General features: G+C 40.9%; 1 protein-coding gene across 4 annotated transcripts in view; it reads left to right on the top strand.

Moving 5' to 3' along the window:
• RARG (retinoic acid receptor gamma) overlaps positions 1-19,653 on the top strand; it is a 216,394-nt gene that overhangs the window by 184,470 nt on the left and 12,271 nt on the right. For 2 of the 4 annotated variants that reach the window (XM_073662939.1, XM_073662942.1), the window contains 3 exons: positions 9,637-9,785; positions 13,766-13,907; positions 14,473-14,490. In XM_073662939.1, coding sequence (XP_073519040.1) covers positions 9,637-9,785; positions 13,766-13,907; positions 14,473-14,490 — 309 coding nt within the window. The remainder of the gene's footprint in view (positions 1-9,636; positions 9,786-13,765; positions 13,908-14,472; positions 14,491-19,653) is intronic. The other 2 variants (XM_073662940.1, XM_073662943.1) reach the window with 1 other exon arrangement.

The raw sequence follows: 19,653 nt of genomic DNA, 5'->3' as shown, positions 1-19,653 counted from the left end.
CAGGAGAGCTAAACTGCATTTCTAATTGGAGGTATTTGCTAATATTATTATTACTACACCTAATAAATATTGGGATAGGCTCTTGGAGATGGGAGTACCTCTTTAAGGCTACAAATATGACCTTTAACCAATAGCGACTTCTAATTTCCTATGTTGGTCAATGTAAACATTTAGTTGCTCCCATGATATTGCATTGGCTTTATTATTCCAATGGAAATATGTATTCTAATAAATATTGAATTTTTGTCTGACCAATGGAAGAACTTGTTTTTATCAAGTCAGATCAGTTTCTGGTATCACTTTCTGAAGATCATTTCTATGGATGACATGCCTTCCCCCACTGACTCTGGTATGCAATTACTATGCAAAACTTCCCAGATTGAGTGCACAATGGCAAGAAAGAAGAGTCATTTTCACCTCTTTAAGATAAGACAATGGCTCATATTCTAAATCAACAACCCTTCCCCCACCACAAACACCTCAGTCTTACTGCATTTGAATCTCCCAGCAGGCAAAAGGGACCCCCACCATTCTTCACTCCTTTATATACATACAAAGAACTGGACAGAGAATTGCTGATTAGGATCTTCATTTCTTGCTCCTATTTACTTGAGGAAAATGGCAATACTGAGATGAGCCATCAGAGATAAGCTCAATTGTCAATCCCCTCCTATTCTATATCCATCATGCTCCTGAGCTATTTGTAGGTCGTGATTGAGTTGTTCTTTTATCATTGTCTCTATCTCTCATGGTATGACTAGTATTAATGACCCATGAATGAAGCAAGTGTCCCTGGCTACTAAATAAGGTTTCTTCCTTCTTCATTGCTTATCTCTGATGATGAAGAGCTGAGATGATGCTGCCCATTAGAGATGAGCAATACTATTGGTGCTGTCTTGGTTGGTGTCCAGTCCGGTCCTGCAAGGTAGCTGGTCTCTTCTGTGCCTGCCATCTTTGGGCTGGCATCCTGGGTGCCTTACTATGCCTTGCAAAGCTATGATATTGTGGTATAACATAAGTCTGAGACATCAGGATGCTGCGCAAGATCTAGGCTAGGCTTCACATGAGGTCTCAAAAACCTAGTAATTGTCAGAGTGAAGTCTGGCTGTGACAGAGGACTGCCCTGGATACTAGACCAGGGCAGCACGAATCTAATTGCTTATCTCTACTGCCAATTTATATAGACGCGCTACCACTCCATACAGTGTGTATGTGACTACCAGACATAGCTAAACGCTGTACTTGGTTCTGGTCATGTGCATGGCAGGGCCATTGCTCAACTCAAGTGGGATCAGTGGAGGTCCCACATTGGTGGGACCCCTAGCAATCAGCAGGTTATCACCTATCTTGTGAGTAACAAGTTTCATCCATTGTACCAACTCCTTAAAGGAAATCTGTCAGTAGGATCAACCCTCCTAAGCTGTCTATATGGGCGCACATGTCATAGGAAGCTGAATAATGTGAAACCTTGATATCTGCGATCTAATGTGTTATTCCAGAGAAATCCACCTTTTTCGTATATGTAAATGAGCTGTTCCTGGCTATGGGCTAGACACTGATTTGCATGAGAATCTGCCCCCGGAGATTATTATAAATCGAAGGAGGAGTTACCAGTGTGATGTGTAATGGCCGCTCTCCCTCTCTCTGCTGTCACTGCAGAGCTGTGTGTGATTATACCTGACACATCTGCAGGTTCCTTCAGCTTCCATCTCACAGCAGAGCTGTGAGAGCTGCAGAAAATGTGTTTGTAAGGAGACAAAGCTCAGTTCTACTGTTCTGTGTTAGTTACATGTTTCACACGGGTAATACCCCCTTTAATTAAAATAAGCGCTGGAGGCAGATTCTCATGCAGATCATTGTCCTGCCCATAGTTTAGAACAGGTCATGGAATAATTCAGCTTCCTATGACCTACATGCCCATATAGACAGCTTAGGAGGGTTGATCTTACTGACAGATTCCCTTTAAGAATTATTAATCTCTAAATTATCATCTGTTAAGAAACATGGGTGATTACCAGTATGGCTACTGTAATAGATCCCACAGTGAACTTTTCAAGACTCCGGGAATGTCATATCTACTCAGTTTTGTAATTTAATATTTTTTTTATTTTTTTTTTTTAGTTATAATTAGTATTTTATATTTTTGTTATGCTGCAAATTTAGTAAAAGTAATCTCCATCCCTACAGATTTGGTACAAAACGTCCAGGCTCATTACATGTTCATCAGCCGAGCCATTTAGGTATATCATGGGATACTGCGTTATCTCTTACCAGGAATGAGTTAATAGTAGCATTTACCTGAGGGACCGGTTATGTCAGTTCTGGATTTGGCAGGATCAGGAGAGGGGTGTTTGCATTGGGGGGGGGGTCAAACTCTCCCCCAGGTGTTGAAAAGCTTTTCAGTTTAGCCCTGCTTCAGCATTTCAGCTATTGTGACAGAGAGGTTCAATCATAGCTATAACATTCCTAAAATACACACCCAGCTCACACAAGTAAGGACACACTCATACAGGATAATACATGCACACGCACATCTCTGCTACGCGGCTCCATGCACCGCGGCTGGAAAACATACATGGTCGTGTTTAGGATTCATAAAGTGCCTATGTTTCATAGACAGGAGGCCCAGTTATGGGATACATGACTATCAGAGAAAATTTCTGCCCTTTTTATCAGAACAGGTTTAAAGGGAGTGTCCGTTATTTAACAATAGCTAGTTTCAACAAGTAAAGCCTGAAATTTTCTAAAAGTCTCAGAGCAGTGAGAGTGGTGAGAACGTAAGAGTCCGCCCAATGATTATATCGGACTTTGTATACATATCTATATAAGCAGTGGGTGTCGTAGACATGTTATGCGGGACTGGTAAAATACTGCAAATTGCACCAGATTTTAACACTGCAGACTTAATAATTGATGCAGCTTAATAAGTGACAATCTTGTGGTCCAGAAGTGACCCGTCCACTAGACCAGCTAATTATGTGAACATTTATTTGATAAATTCTGTATCCTACTCGAATCCATAATTGTTATTGGCTCGTCTAAACAGGCTGGCAATTACTCAATGAAAAACCAAAGTGCTTGTTCGTCAGGTGCGATGATTTTTATGCTTGCACACTTGTTCTCGGCATCACATCTCCTGATGTAAACAGCAGATGTGCTGCCGATATCCTGATACTGTATGAGGACAGAATCTTTAAAAGCATTGGTCTTTTCAGATAGGTCAAAAGGACTTTTGGGGCCTCCTGGGCTCCAGGGCCCAGGTGCGATTGCAACTCCTGCACCTATTGTAGTTACGCCACTGTCTGGACAGCAGGACCCCCTCCATGTATGTAAGAGCAATGTCCCTGATGACTATGCCGCAATACACATGAGATTAATGTTGGCTGAATGTGACAACTTTGGCTAGTCACCACTGTACTCTTTCGAGACAAACGCTCCGATCCTTTTGTTCTCCGGGTAGATGAGACATTGCCCAAGGTGTCTGCCAGCTGCTTACTTCCCTCTCCCTATTGAAAACACATGAACATTCAGCAGAGCCAAACGTTCATGTGTATGGGGGAGTCCAGAAAGATAACTGAGAGGAGTATACGTTAGGCCAACAGCTTTCAATATTTTCTTTGATTTCTTTGATTTGTAACTACCAAACTATAGAATCATTTTAAAGGCTTCTGTACACACTCCACTAAAGTTGACCGAACGCGCCAATATCGACAGGATCGGGCTACTATCTAAGGTGTACGGTGTCTCCCTTTTCTCCCCCAAGATATGATGTCAAAGGAGAAATTGACCCGAGCTGTTGGATTGCCAAACGCAGAAGCTTTTGTTTTCCTTGAGATATGCTGTCGTCAGAGGAGTCTGGAAGGGCTCTCTCTCATAAAGAACACAGTGTATGTGTATGGGAGAGTCGGGGCAGATAGCTGTCGTCTTAACGATCTTTCAGCCAACAACTACATAATATGTGTATATAAACATACATAATGACTAAACTGAATAGCCATAATGTCATGAATGTTTTTTTTTCTATGTGCAAATAGAGCGGAGAGACTTCTCAATAAACCCGGTCATAAAGTGTTGTTCTTGGCCTCCGTTTGTCTATACTCTATAGATCTCTATGGCTGCCGTCAGCCTCTGGCTCCTCATAATGTTTGTTTGGCGGATAACTCTGTGCGGAGGACGAGTGTTTGCGAAGCAACGGATTGTATTCAATAAACATATGTACTTGTATCTTTTGTTTTAATGTTTTAAATATACAAAAAAAGACAATGTATTGTTTACAGGAGTAAAAAGGTAACGAGCCGGAGGGGAGCAGGATTTACCAGGATATACTAAATAAGAATTAGAAAGCGACTATTAAAACTTCCTTGAGCTTTTGAAATGATATTTTCTTAATATAGCACCAACATATGCTGTCATGCTGCATATAAATACACACACACATACATTTTCACATTGGGTGGGAAAGAGCTTTAATTCCCACATTTCCATATTGTTACATAACTAGACAGATTTTATGTGTGTAAATCGTATGACCATAATTTTAGATGTCTGTTGTCCCCATATAAATTAGATTATCATCCAGTTTAAATTAATGGCACATTCAGATGAGCTGGGCGCAGCCGTTAAAGATTTCTGATTGGTTATATACAAGCCGATCGGTAGATATTTGATCATCTGTTTAGACAGGTCGCGCAGTTTTCTATGTGCACCGAACTATAACTAATACAATCGATCAATGCATGTGTGCATAGGCTGTCATTGCTATCTGCAGAACATGTCCTGTTTACATAAAGGTACCGTGGAAAACAATAATTTTAATGCTGGCTATTTTGAATGGCAGATCTTGTGTGACGTTAACAATGTTGAATGGTGGATCATGTGCTATTAGAGTCTAAAAGAACAGTGGCCAGAGTGAAAATTGCAAGATTAAATTTTTTTTTAATATCACGATATGAAAAAATATGTGCAAATATATATATATATATATATATATATATATACATATATATATATATATATATATATATATATATTGTAAGGCAGCGCTCATCATCATACTGGGGGTAACTCGCTTCGCTGCGTCAATCAATGCACACGTGCAATGTCTTTACGTTTTTCACACAGTGTTGCAGTTTATTATGGCACTTCATAAACCGCTGTTCACACACAGTTCATCTTAGTCCGCCACCGGCAGGTTTACACACATAAACAATTCATGAGCCAAGTGGCACACCGGCCCACTTGCTCCAGGGTACAGCTTACGGCAAGGTAATAAAGTAGCAATGTTCATATCACAATGTCCATATAGCACCGGGTATTACCTTTGCCGGGTATAGCTGTCTCAGTCCGTTACTCTGCCACCACTGTGGCTCTGCGGCTTCCCAGGTAGGGGTCTCCAGCCGTCGTTCCGTCTAAGGCTACTGGTATGTCTCCACTCACATCCAGCCTGCGCCTTTCAGGACTCTTCCACAAACCGGCTTTCCCTCAAAGGCCACTGACATCCATGCATCGGATCCAGGCTTAGCCTTTCAGGCTGCCAGGCTTCACTCTCGGCCTCACTAGGCCTCTCACAAACGGTATCACGGTATCCCACACACATGGGGAACAGGCCTCACGCCTCACACCGAACACGCCTGTCTCAAATTAAGCAGGGTTTATATATGCTGTGCACAGACAGCCACATACTGACAGGACCTTGCTGATGTCACAGTCATGTGATCAGTCAGCTGTGTGTATAGGTCCTGTGTGCTGTCCCAGTCACGTGTACAGAGCTTTACTGTGCATACAGGACCTGTGTGATGTCACAGTCATGTGACCAGTCAGTTAAAGGGGAAGATACATGGTCCGGTAAACACATCCTGGACCATTTACAGTAATGCTAGCAAGCTGCTGCATTACAATATATATATATATATATATATATATATATATATATATATACAGCACAAAAGCCTAAATTAGACAATTGGTCATTTTCTGATGATAGCTTCCCTCCCAGTTGGTGTCTAATGTGTATGGCAATCACCAAGGGAGCCTGAATGGAAACCATTTTGGTTGTTCATTGCAGGGTTGGTTGGTGTCATATACTATGATTTTCCTGTGGTACAGTCAGATATGATTTATGGCAGAGTTTGAAGTGTTGCTGGTTTGGAGAGTTGATTTGACCTCTAAGTAATTAGTGTCCTCCATGGAGAGGAATTCATGGGCTAATTGTATTATGACACCTGTAAAATGTAGTATGTTCAGAAATGCCAGGTCATAAAGTGCAGTTTTGCCCGCAGCTTTTTTCCACCCAGCCTGTCCATACAGCCATGATGGGTTTCAGAAGCCTGTATTCTCTTTCTTGGATTCCTCATAGGCTTTTCTTAACTTTTCACATCTCCTCCAATCTATTTATACCTTCTTCCAAGTGAACACTTTGTGTGCTCTGTCCTCCCACACATCAGATAACTGTGTAATGAACACCTTCCTTTAACCTCACCACTCCATCTCTGTCATCCATTGCTGTCTGGATGAAAAGCATCGCAGAAGACAAAGCTGGAGCTTGATAGATGCTGCTTGCAAAATAGATGAGGATTAGCTGCTAATTGTCAAAGGAAATGTAATTGCAGTCATTTCTTCACAGATCACCCTATGGCTGATTAATTGAAAACCACAATATATGCACTTGTAATGTGTCACGTTTGACAATCTGAAATCTACCAAAGAGTGTAATTTTTCTAAAAAAGAAAAGATTTTGGCCCCTTTGCCTTCTTCAAATGTTCCTAATGACACCATAATTGTGCTCATATAACGCTGGCATACAGTGTCCACAAAAGAGTGGCATTGACTACAATATAGTGGCCAGCGTAATGTATTGCATAATTTGTACCTCCACATAGTGCCCAAATATCAGTGTCATCTACTAACCATATAGTAAAGGCTGGAGCCCCAGTCCCAAACAATGGGCGTAAGCCTTCATAACAATTGTTTGGAGGATGGTGGGGGCATTGTTTTATGGGGATGAATGTAGGGTTAATTTAGCCTTTATAAGGCCACACTCAGATCCCAAACTCCTTCCCTATTTTTTGGGTTAATTCCGAACTGTTGAGCACTGGCTGGGCCATGGTGGCTAATGGTGTTTGGCGCAGTCTTTTAAGTTGGTTTTAAATTGGTCTGGGGGATTCATCAAGGTATGGATCCCTCAATTGTAATTTGTTTAGTTGGTCTTGTCATTTCGTGGGACTTACCCTGGGACCCGACATTCCCTTGCTGCATCTGTTATTTGTAAAGGAACCCTTTGGGTTATGGTGCTCCCGAGCTTGTGGGTTACGGCTAGATGCAATCACGTTTACGGTTGGTTGCTTTGGGATCACCAGATATTTTAGCTTCAAGGACCTTACGATACTTTACAAAGCTGTTTCCAAATGTTATGTACATGTTACAATAAAGGCTGCTGTGGCCAACATTATCCAAATTCAAGTTGTCTGTTTTATTTCGCCAAGGGGGGTTGGATGGTTTGTGGATGGGGAGGGCACAATACAAGGAAAGAGAAGCTGTTTTGACCACCGAGGGATCTACAATACCAGCATGAAGTGGCCCTTAATAATGTACAGTGCCAAAATGTCATAGCATATATAGCTCATAAAAAGAATATTATTTCAATTTTTGCTAAACTTCATCTTCCATGACGCTTTACTTATTGGAGCTTTGTAATGCTACACGGGCATCATTCAGTCCACGACACTATCATATATGGGCCTTATTTATCAATATTGTGTAAAAGGAAAACCAATCACACCACAGCTTTCATTTCATAAACTGCTATGGTAAAATGAAAGCTGCACTGTGATTGGTTGCTATGGGTAACAAAGACAGTCTTTTTAGACTCTTACGATAAATCTGTCCAATGTCGCCATTATCTTATGAGCTATGGCACTATTTGTGATCTTGTATGATTTAGAGCTGTGTTTCCCAAACTCCAGTCCTCACGGCCCCCAACAGCCCCTGTTTTCATGATTTCCTGAGTATTACACAGGTGAGATAATGCCTTGATGATGCTTCCACCACCAGTGCAATACTAAGGAAATCCTGAAAACATGATGTGTTGGGGGCCGTGAGGACTGGAGTTTCGGAAACACTGATTTAGAGGGTTGTATTTCCAGGCGGCAATGTATTTGACCATAAGTCGTACTCCAACAATATTGAATGGCGTTGTTTCGGGAAGGTTATTGATGTGTATAGAAATATTTATTCTATAGCCCTCATTAATTATAATCATTAAAAAAATATATATGATAACCAAAAAGATTTTTGGAAAATACAAATGCACTGTAGCTGAATCCTACATGGTGGTATGTAGGAAGGTGGTGATCTGGGATCCTTCTTTGCACGCTGCTCTCCAGGGACATAAGTTGCAGGAGCCCAGGCTCTTAACCTGGCGAAGCTGGAATGTGCTTCTCAGGGCAATGTAACAGGAAATTCTATGTGTGTTGAAAGCTCAGATAAAAAGCATCTGCAGAGCTGCCCCGAGGGATGTTCTCGGCCTAAGGGGGCTGCGGAGGCTGGGTTACGTTAGGGTTAAGGCTGCCTTCTTTCCCCCTCTCCTGGTTATTTTGGGCTGTGCTAAATTAGTAGCACATGTCTTTGTGATATTCACATTGCAACTTCCTTTAGTCAAATACCCTGCCTAATAGCAGGGGAAGAAATAATGAAATCCCTCTGTATTAGAAGGTCTCAGATTAGGATATTCTCATCCATCTGTCTAAATTCATCACTACTTCCTTTCTTCAAGTACAGCTTCTGGTGACCATTACCTATGCCCTGTACACATTCAGGAGGTCACAATTTTGTAGTCTGAACCTGTATTCACGGTGATTCAGTCAATCTACTACTATGAAATCATGAACAAAGCCTAGTCAACGTGGCATTAAATATTTTGTTGGCTGGATAACATTTACGAGACGACAACCTCAGTTCACTCTTGGGGTCCGTTTACATTACCCAACCGGTGGCACTAAACTTTGCCGATCAGTTACTATGATCAGTTAGAGATCGTTCAGTGCTCATAGCTTGCCATTGTTCTTGGCAGCACAGGATGATGCCCTGCCGAGAAAGATGATATTTTGTGCAAAGCAAGAGATCATTTCACCCAGGGAACGAGCGTTTTGCTCACTAGATGGGTGGTTGGCAGTCTAGACGTTAGACCGCATGACTATGGTGAAACAAGCGTTCGTGAACCTTAGGGCTCTATGAGAATTTATACATGTAGCTCATGTAAATGGATGTGCTTTGATCTCAGGAATCGGCACTGAACTGTTACTTAGTGTTGACTTCCATGTCTGTACATCCTTGGAAGATCCATTATTGAAGATGGTTGTGGTGGTGGCTATGTATGAACACAATACAATGTTTATGTGTGACTTCTGACCTTATAGCCTTGACTTCTAAAAGTAGTGCAGTGTTTCTATATAAATAACTTTTGTGAAGCCAAAGGAAAGAAGAAAAGGTTCAAGGCTATGCCTGAGGTATAAATAACCGAAGATATGCATTGTAGTACCACTCATTGCCACAATTATGACACAAGTATAAGTTGATTTGTGTTCAATGTTTTTGATTTTCGTTTCCTAACCATCTTATTTTTTTCTTATTTGTACACAGCTGTAGAAACACAAAGTACCAGCTCAGAGGAGATGGTGCCAAGTTCTCCTTCACCTCCCCCACCTCCACGTGTTTACAAACCTTGCTTCGTGTGCAATGATAAGTCTTCTGGATATCACTACGGGGTCAGTTCATGCGAAGGATGCAAGGTAGGAGACCATAGTCCATGATGTGCATGGTTCTCCAATCTTGGGCCATGTGTGGATGTAACCCTTGAGTCCATAGATACTGTTTGTTAAGAAGGAGCCCATATTTCATTTATGAGTGACCAGTCATTAGTCATTTTATATTGTTCATCAGACTACCATGTTGTAATTTTTTTGGTTCATTTCTACTCTGCACGCCGAAAAAGATAACGCGTTTCTAAAACTGAAGTAACCTCTATTAGGAGGTTTGCTTCTAGTGGACAACACCTACATATATATTTGGACAGAGACAACATTTTTCTAATTTTGGTTCTAGACATTACCACAATGAATTTTAAACAAAACAATTCAGATGCAGTTGAAGTTCAGACTTTCAGCTTTCATTTGAGGGTATCCACATTAAAATTGGATGAAGGGTTTAGGAGTTTCAGCTCCTTAACATGTGCCACCCTGTTTTTAAAGGGACCAAAAGTAATTGGACAGATTAAATAATTGTAAATAAAATGTTCATTTCTAGTACTTGGTTGAAAACCCTTTGTTGGCAATGACTGCCTGAAGTCTTGAACTCATGGACATCAGCAGACGCTGTGTTTCCTCCTTTTTGATGCTCTGCCAGGCCTTCACTGCGGTGGTTTTCAGTTGCTGTTTGTTTGTGGGCTTTCTGTCTGAAGTTTAGTCTTTAACAAGTGAAATGCATGCTCAATTGGGTTGAGATCAGGTGACTGACTTGGCCATTCAAGAATATCCCACTTCTTTGCTTTAATAAACTCCTGGGTTGCTTTTGCTTTATGTTTTGGGTCATTGTCCATCTGTAGTATGAAATGACGACCAATCAGTTTGGCTGCATTTGGCTGGATCTGAGCACACAGTATGGCTCTGAATACATCAGAATTCATTCGGCTGCTTCTGTCCTGTGTCACATCATCAATAAACTCTAATGACCCAGTGCCACTGGCAGCCATGCATGCCCAAGCCATCACACTTGCCTCCGCCGTGTTTTACAGATGATGTGCTTTGCTTTGTGTCATGAGCTGTACCACACCTTCGCCATACTTTTCTCTTTCCATCATTCTGGTAGAGGTTGATCTTGGTTTCATCTGTCCAAAGAATGTTCTTCCAGAACTGTGCCGGCTTTTTTAGATGTTTTTTAGCAAAGTCCATTCTAGCCTTTTTATTCTTGATGCTTATGAGTGGCTTGCACCATGCAGTAAACCCTCTGTATTTAATTTCCTGCAGTCTTCTCTTTATGGTAGATTTGGATATTGATACGCCTACCTCCTGGAGAGTGTTGTTCACTTGGTTGGCTGTTGTGAAGGGGTTTCTCTTCACCATGGAGATTATTCTGCGATCATCCACCACTGTTGTCTTCCGTGGGCGCCCAGGTCTTTTTGCATTGATGAGTTCACCAGTGCTTTCTTTCTTTCTTTCTTTCTTTCTCAGGATGTACCAAACTGTAGATTTTGCCACTCCTAATATTGTAGCAATTTCTCGGAAGGGTTTTTTCTGTTTTTGCAGCTTAAGGATGGCTTGTTTCACCTGCATGGAGAGCTTCTTTGACCGCATGTTTACTTCACAGCAAAACCTTCCAAATGCAAGCACCACACCTCGAATCAACTCCAGGCCTTTTATCTGCTTAATTGAGAATGACATAATGAAGGGACTGCCCACACCTGTCCATGAAATAGCCTTGGAGTCAATTGTCCAATTACTTTTGGTCCCTTTAAAAACAGGGTGGCACATGTTAAGGAGCTGAAACTACTAAACCCTTCATCCAATTTTAATGTGGATACCCTCAAATGAAAGCTGATAGTCTGAACTTCAACTGCATATGAATTGTTTTGTTTAAAATTCATTGTGGTAATGTCTAGAACCAAAATTAGAAAATTGTTGTCTCTGTCCAAATATATATGGACCTAACTGTATGTAATTCTGAGCCAAATAGTCACAGAAAGTTCCCACTACTCCCCTATAAGGCATTTGCTTACTGCGGTAAAGGTAGAGTGTGCATGATGTTTAAAGGCCCCCATACATATGACTAGCATCCAAAACACGTTTCTCTGATACCGGTGGGATTGGCCAATAACCTAATGTGTATAGAGGCTTCCAACTCTCTCCAACATATGCAAGATAAAGATCCAGTATGTCTGATTTCAGACTGCCGATCCTTTTGTTCTCTTAGAGATAAGTTGCCTTCAGAGATGTTTGAAGGTGTCTCTCCTATAAAGAACACAGGATCACTCAGCAGAGCGAACACTCCTCTGTATGGGAGAGACAGTCGCGATAACTGCCGGCTGAACAATAGGCAGAACCATTGTTGTGGAGGGGACTGAGATAGATATAGCATATAGACATGTGTAGAACAAAAAATGTCAATGTTTGTGAAGCTCCTTGTTGGAATTTAAGCAAGGATATAGCTACTATTAGGCAAAAACTATCACTACTCTTCTAAATGAATATAAAATAGAGTTAATCAAGCATCAATTTCATCTGATTGATATATTCCCAGTCTTGTTAAATTGTGCATACAAATGTCAATTTCAGAAGCACCAGCCTACTATCTTCTGTATATGGCAACCTCCCGACTCTACTCTGTCCAATTGTCCTTGAGAGATAAGACATCACTGGAGGAGTCTGGCAGCAGATTATTCTCTTCTCATTATTCAGAATGCATGCATGCTTGGCCAAGCCAAGCTTTCATGTGTTTAGGAGGATTAGGAGAGATAAGATAGGTACCTGATGTGTATAGCCATTTTATCCAGAGGAGAACTTGAAGAACCAAAAAGAACATTATGGAAATACATTATTCAAATATTTGCCAGGAGATGACTCCAGCTGTAGTCAAATGCAACTTATAACGTCAAAACAAGAATAGATTTGGTGGAACATCTCTAGAGTCCATTGGATTCTCTAAATTTAACTCATAAATGCGAGTTAGCTGTTGGTAACTTTCTCTCCCAACTCTTCCATACACAGGAGTGCTCGCTATGCTGATTGTGTTCTCTATGAGAGAGTCGCTTTTTTTTTTTTAGAGAGCAAAAAGATCTGCCGTCCGAAATGAAATTTGTTGGGTTCTTATCCCATCATCTAACGGGGGCCATGTGTATTGGGGGATCTTCAGAGACAGCTGACTTCCAAATGAGCTCTTAACCTAAGGTGTATGGCCCTCCTTCGACAGATTAAGTTGGGAAATATAAGGATGAGGCATGTTGAATTACAGTGTCCAATCCTTTTTCTCATGGGAGATTGGCCACTGCCAGAGGTGGCTGACAGCAACTTTCTCTGACAAACGTTTATTTGTGGGGACATCAGATATCTAAGGTGTGGCAGCTGCACTCATAAGTCTGATAATGACTATTTCCACCATGTCAAGGTAGCACGTAGACCTTGGTTTTTCTTGCAGTAATTCCTGACACTTTTATCTGACTAACTCTGTTTCATCCCTCTCTTCCTTTGTCATTGTCTCAGTATCTCCATCTGTTAGAGTTTTACTTTCCCCTGACTCATTTGTCTCCCTCTCCCCATGCCATCATGCATTCATCATCTGTGTCTATTTAGAATAATCAATGATTTCAGCTCAGTATTTGCTCCATTCCTTGCACCACAGAGGGTGGTACGTATTCAAACAGTTCTTCTGGAAAAGGGGGCTGCTTCATATTTAGAAAGGAAACATTCCACTATTTTTTCAGAACCTTTTTTTCTTGTGATCAATAGCGAGCAATGTCCCGCATTGTTTTCATAGTTCCTTACCTCCTCCGCAATGATCTTGCAGTTCATTCTTTTGTAATTTAGTGTCAAATGTGCGCAGTATCTCATTCCATTGGTCGCTATCTCTACCCTTGTGTCCTCGCAGCTAACTGTATCTGTCTCCCACACACTTGTTCTTATATAAATCACTCCCGTCTCATTATTGCTCTTTTCTTCACTCCTTTTGTCTTTACACTCACCCCATCCGTTCACCTCACATCCTTCCCTCTGTCTGGCAGGGGTTCTTCCGTCGCAGCATACAGAAGAACATGGTGTACACTTGTCATCGTGATAAGAACTGCCAGATCAATAAGGTGACACGGAATCGCTGCCAATTTTGCCGACTACAGAAATGCTTTCAGGTCGGGATGTCGAAAGAAGGTGAGTTATTATAAAGCTTTCGATAGTACGCGGGGTGTAAAAAGAAAATAAGTAATGCCATTAGAAGAGGGTAACGGCTTTCACACCCGGGTCTGACATGGTTAATGCTATGTTTTCTGCATTCCTTGTAATCCCAGCACCTCATTTTGTCCCTTGGGTGCTCATGTAAATAGATTCTTTACAAAGACAGGCTCCTCGATTCTGAATTCCTGACGGGTAAACATATACTCAAGTAACAGGCGATCCCAACTCCCATCATCAAAGTGTGAAAGCCTTTATTCCGTAATTCCGTGGGGAGAAGATTAAAAGAAAATGGCGAAATCTCAGCCTATTTAGCAGGTCCTGTTTATTGACATAGACTTTACATGAAGTGGACTCCATTGTGTAGGTCATGTCAAGTCTTTTCTAGATTTATTTCCTTTGAATTGACATTTTATACAATCTGTTTCAGCTGTCTGATGTGAGACCCGCGGCATTGACCTGATATTTATGTCATATATTATTGTTTACATCTTATATTATTCATTTCATTCTATTTTACTTTTATTATTTTTTTTATTCACAGTGGGGGTTTTTTTAAACGGTAAGTGTTAAAATCCAAGTGCATAATAAAAGTGATGAGAGAATTACAATTTACAACTTTTCTGGATTTTTATGGGTTTTATTTTGTTTCTGTGTTTTTTATTATGTCCTATATTGATGCTCAGGCCACAGCCCCACTATCAGTATGTGGTCAGTATTTGGTCAGTATTTTTTCTCAGGAGTGGGAGCCAAAACCAGGTGAGGAACAATCAGAGAAAAGGTATAATAGAAACAAGTCACCAATTCTGCATTTATCCCCCACTCCTGGTTTTGACTCCCACTCCTGAGAAAAAATACTGGCCAAATACTGACTAAATACTGATAGTAGGGCCGTGGCGTTAGAGACATAATTGATGGTGTGACATAAGACCCATTAATACAGGCCAATCTAGGTCTTTAAATGACTGCAGAATAGCTATATAAATACTGATTGGTGGTCATTTATTGGCTAGTTTACGTAGGTTGTCAAAACACTGATAGGGACAGAACAATCGCTTTCCCCATACAGTATCATTTTATCGGCAGCACCTTTACTTACTATTAGAGATGAGCGATCCCGAACTTTAAAGTTGGGGATTCGTACAGGACACCTAGTGTCCGGTGCTGAACTCCGAACACGGACTTCTCCCGGAAGTCCATTTCAGTGTTGGGAGTTCCGAGTGGAGTTCGGAGAGAGAGTCTAGAGTTCTGGTACCCAAACTGAACTTTGGGCTAAAGTTCGGTCACACCCAAACTTCCATGAGTTCGCTCATCCCTACTTATTAAGCATTGCTGTCCCCATTGGGGCTCACAATCTAAACTTTCTATTTGGAGTGAGGGAGGAAACCGGAGAACATGCAGAAAACTCTTTGCAGATGTTGTCCTTGGTGGAATTTGAACCCAGGACTCCAGCGCTGCAACAATGCTTAACCACTGAGCCACCATGCTCTTGTTTACACGGGGCAATATGCTGCCAACAACAATGATTTTTATGCCAACATAAAAAGAATTGCACCCAACCTGCTAAAAGAACAGAGTAATTGTCAGCTCACCCTGTGTAAAAGATTGCATGGCAGCTAGCAGTATCAACATTGACCAAAACCAATAATGAGCAAGCATCCAGAAGGTAATAAAATAATTTGGTAATTTATTTTTCTTCTTAATAGACATGAAAGATCACACAAAAAAAATTCCACAAGGTCTGAGCGTTTCAAGCCAGTCAGTGCTCCTAGTCATATGTCTACAGGTGTGACTGGCCTGAAACGCATTAACCTTGTGAAAGCTGGCTCACTACTGGTTTTGGTCTACATTGCAAGCTCGCATAGACTCCTGATTTTTGACTTGTATAAATGGGATTTTTTTACGTAGCTTTGTAGCTTTATGGCTTACATTGGCTGTAAGCTGTAATCATCAACATTAACAGAAATAAACACTTGAAATAGATCACTCTGTTTGTAATGATTCTATATAATATATGAGTTTCACTTTTTGTATTGAAGAACTGAAATAAATTAACTTTTTGATGATATTCTACTGTAGTGAGATGCACCTGTATATGGGATAACTGCAAACATTATTGTCTAACACTACATCGAAATAGCCAATATAGAGGAGTGCATTACTGAGAACATAGAAGATTGTAGCTTTCTTCATTTATTTTCCTCTAGGAATAGGGCAGGAAATTATCAACTGCAATCCTGATAGCCCACTATGAGCCCATACTGTACCTCTGTGTGTCTGTGTATTTATATAGAGGCAAACAGAGGTTTATTTCCTCTATAGAACATCCTTAGAGGGGTTGTCTCTTGAAAATATTCCCTGTCTATATGCCTTCTAAGGACATCGTAGAGGTGGGTCTTTTTTCTGGATTACCTTTATGAAGGAAACAAAAAAAAAATGTCTACTGTGGACCTAACCCGTCCATTCAATGCATCATACTACACTTTCCCTGCAGCATCCACTCATTTTATGGTACAGCCCTGATTATGGATGTCCCATAGACAGAACATAACTGCGGCAATTACTGTTGCATTAAGTCAACTTGACAATAATTTGGAAATCCTTAATACTTTAGTGCAAAAACTAGATTATCTATTGGTCCAACACAGACTTATACTTTGGGCAGATCATAAACGTCTTTGCAGGTCATAATCTGGCTGCGTACATAATTGCAATTTTTTAAATTTACTCCACGGCACTTTACAGTCATTGCCCCCATCGGAGATCACTACAATCTACAATCAGTATGTCTTTGGGGCATAAGTGAAAACCCACGCAAACACAAGAAGATACAATTTCCTTGTAGATGTTGTCCTTGGTGGGATTTGATCGCAGCACTGCAAGGCTACATTGCTAACCACTGAGCCACCAAGTCAGATTCTCTCTCTTCTCTTCCTTAATGCTCACCTTGTTTTCCCTAAATTATTGTATCTATCATTACTTTGTCACAGTAATACCACACAGTATAAATGGCTTGGAGAAATCTAACATATAATGGTGGTCAGGGAGGCAGTAATAATATATGGGAAATGTCAGTATACCCTCTGTATGTTCTCTTGACATTATATCATTATTGGTTGTGCAGCCAAGTCTATATCACTGCTTACTTACTCTTTTCCTATCTGTTTTCCTGTTTCACTTTTTGTGCATCTTCCATTATCTCACATTTTAACTCTTTTCAGTTTGGTCTTTTTAATTGTGGGTTCCCTTAGCTCTCGCCCTGCTCCCTGTCTCGGGTTGTGGTGAACTCCTGCTTTTTCTCCCTATGTTCCCTCTCTCTCCATCTTCTCCCTACGTAGTCTTTGTGCCCTTCTCATGCTATAAGTGGGTTTCCGGCGCCTGGCTTCCTGTTGTTAGGGTCCCGCACACTTTATCCCGAGGTGAATAGGAAGTTCACAAGGAAATGTGTGAGGAAAGTCAGGGCACAAGGGAGTAGGGTGAGAGAGAGTAACGCAGGGACATGTACAGTAGTAAGGAGAACTTCCAGTGGGGTCTGGGCCGGGAAACCAAATGATATTTTACTATGTTTAGTGGTGTTCAGTTAGAGATTATTATAAGCGACTGCAATTATTATTTTACATATTCCACAGTAGTTTAATTGCAATTGATTGCATGTACAAATATAAAAGATTTAACCAATAGCAGCTGATCAAGTTTCTACATTTGCAGGGTTAAAAAATGTAAGGGTGCTCATCAATCGAAGGAATAGCACAAATCGTCATCCTTCCCTGTGTGTGACAACTAATTATTCTGGCTAGGGATACACGGTGATCTTGACCGCGACACTTGTGGTGCCACCATGGTTCGCTCGGGGGCCGCTGCTCCGTCATAGAGCAATACGACTGAACGGGGTCACATTGAGACCCACAAGGGCAGTGCGACTACGACAAGCAAATCGCAAGAAGTACATTCTCTTCAGATTTTTTTCGACTTGCTTGTCGCAGTCGCACTACCCCCAGGGTCTTAATGTGACCCTATCCAGTGCGATATAGCAGTGACACGGAGCAAACCTTGGTCGTGCAATAGGTGTCACATGACAGCATTTCTCTGAAAAGTCACATACCAAAAACTTTTGTTATACAAATGACTCATGGAAAATGATAGCATGTTCAGCATCAATGTATATAAATAGTAACTATTATAACGTGTCCTTCAATCAAGTATTTGCATGGACTAGAATGGACCATTCGTCATGGGATCTGTATAGAAAAGCAGGAAAACAACCATTAACAGTCCAGAGTAATATTCAAAAAATACAAAATTTATTTTAAAAAATATACATACAGGATGGAGGAAAATGGGAGGCAAGCACATGTGTGGGGAAACTGTGAAAAAGGGGCGCACAAGATTGAAGCAATACAGTTATATATATATGTATATATATATCACTCACTTCATATCAAGAGTGATGACATATACTAGTATTACTATATAATAGAAAATCCTGCCATTATACAAACAAATGTGGAGTCAAGGCTATATATAAGAATATTCATGTATGCCTATGGCAAATTTGCAAGATTATTGTAGGTGTGTTGTATGCGACACATTTGCGATTCTGTATCACACTCGCAGGTCGTAACGCAACTCCATAGCAAATCATTACATCCAATGTTAGATTGCATCGCTACAATCTATCAATCTATATCAATGTCGCGCAACACATGTCATAGTGAAGTGCTGGCCCTATATGTTTTTTTTAATTAGTTTCAATACATAGAACCCCCACAATATTCTTTAACATAATTCTATTCGTATACTTGCCAGTTGATTTATTTCCTTCAAAAGAGGTAGATCAGTCTATAAAAATGTCAGATTTTGACAATCTTTTCATCTCTAGTGATAATGTTTTTCCTTGCGGAGAGTGACATGTTAAGCATGTCAAGGTGAGGAGACTTTTAAGCCGCAATGCTCCTCTGGGAAATATGCAAATTGTCTCTTTAGAGAGGAAGAGGACTTGAACTCTAGTGCCACCTATAGAAAGTAGCAATCTTAAAAGTCAATATTGACTCTAACGAGCCTTGTCACATTACTTAAGATAAAAGCCAGAACCAGAATCTCAATTTGCAGACTCTGTGTTTCGGGGTACTGCTCCTCGTCAGTGCAAAGTGTGAGATATGGTTTGGCACTCTCCACAAGGTGAAACGTTACCCCTTAGATCCCGGTCAGATGCCTCTCACCAGGGCTGTGGAGTCGGTAAGCCAAACCTCCGACTCCTGAATTTACATGACTCCAACTCCGACTCCACAACTCCGACTCCCTCATACATGGCTCATGTTTAAGTGATCAGTTTACTGTAGCACAGATTCATCTCAGCTAAAAGTCTAGACCCTTCAATCAGGAATAGGACAGACATTTATAGGACATTTCATAACTTTCCCAAATTCTTATAAAAAATGTTCCCCACAGACTCCGACTCCGATTCCACCAAAATGGGCTCCAACTCCACAGCCATGCCACTCACCCAGCCAAACCGGATCTCACACTTTGCACTGATAAGGCTCCTTAGAGAGTCAATATTGACTTTTAGCATTGCTTCTTCCAATAGGTGGCACTAAAATTCTAGTCCTCTTCCTCTCTAAAGAGAAAATTTGCATCTCTAGTGATGAAATTTGGATAATTATTTTGTCCTAGGTTAGTTGAAGTGAACACATGATCAAAGTGTGCAATCTGTCTTCGTCATACC

The sequence above is a fragment of the Phyllobates terribilis genome, unplaced genomic scaffold, assembly GCF_046119375.1.
Source record: "Phyllobates terribilis strain yellow unplaced genomic scaffold, ASM4611937v1 Scaffold_2__4_contigs__length_985480577, whole genome shotgun sequence".
In the NCBI taxonomy this organism is placed as follows: Eukaryota; Metazoa; Chordata; class Amphibia; order Anura; family Dendrobatidae; genus Phyllobates; species Phyllobates terribilis.
Note: the sequence above shows the minus strand (reverse complement) of the source record. Positions and strands in the feature narration are given on the sequence as shown.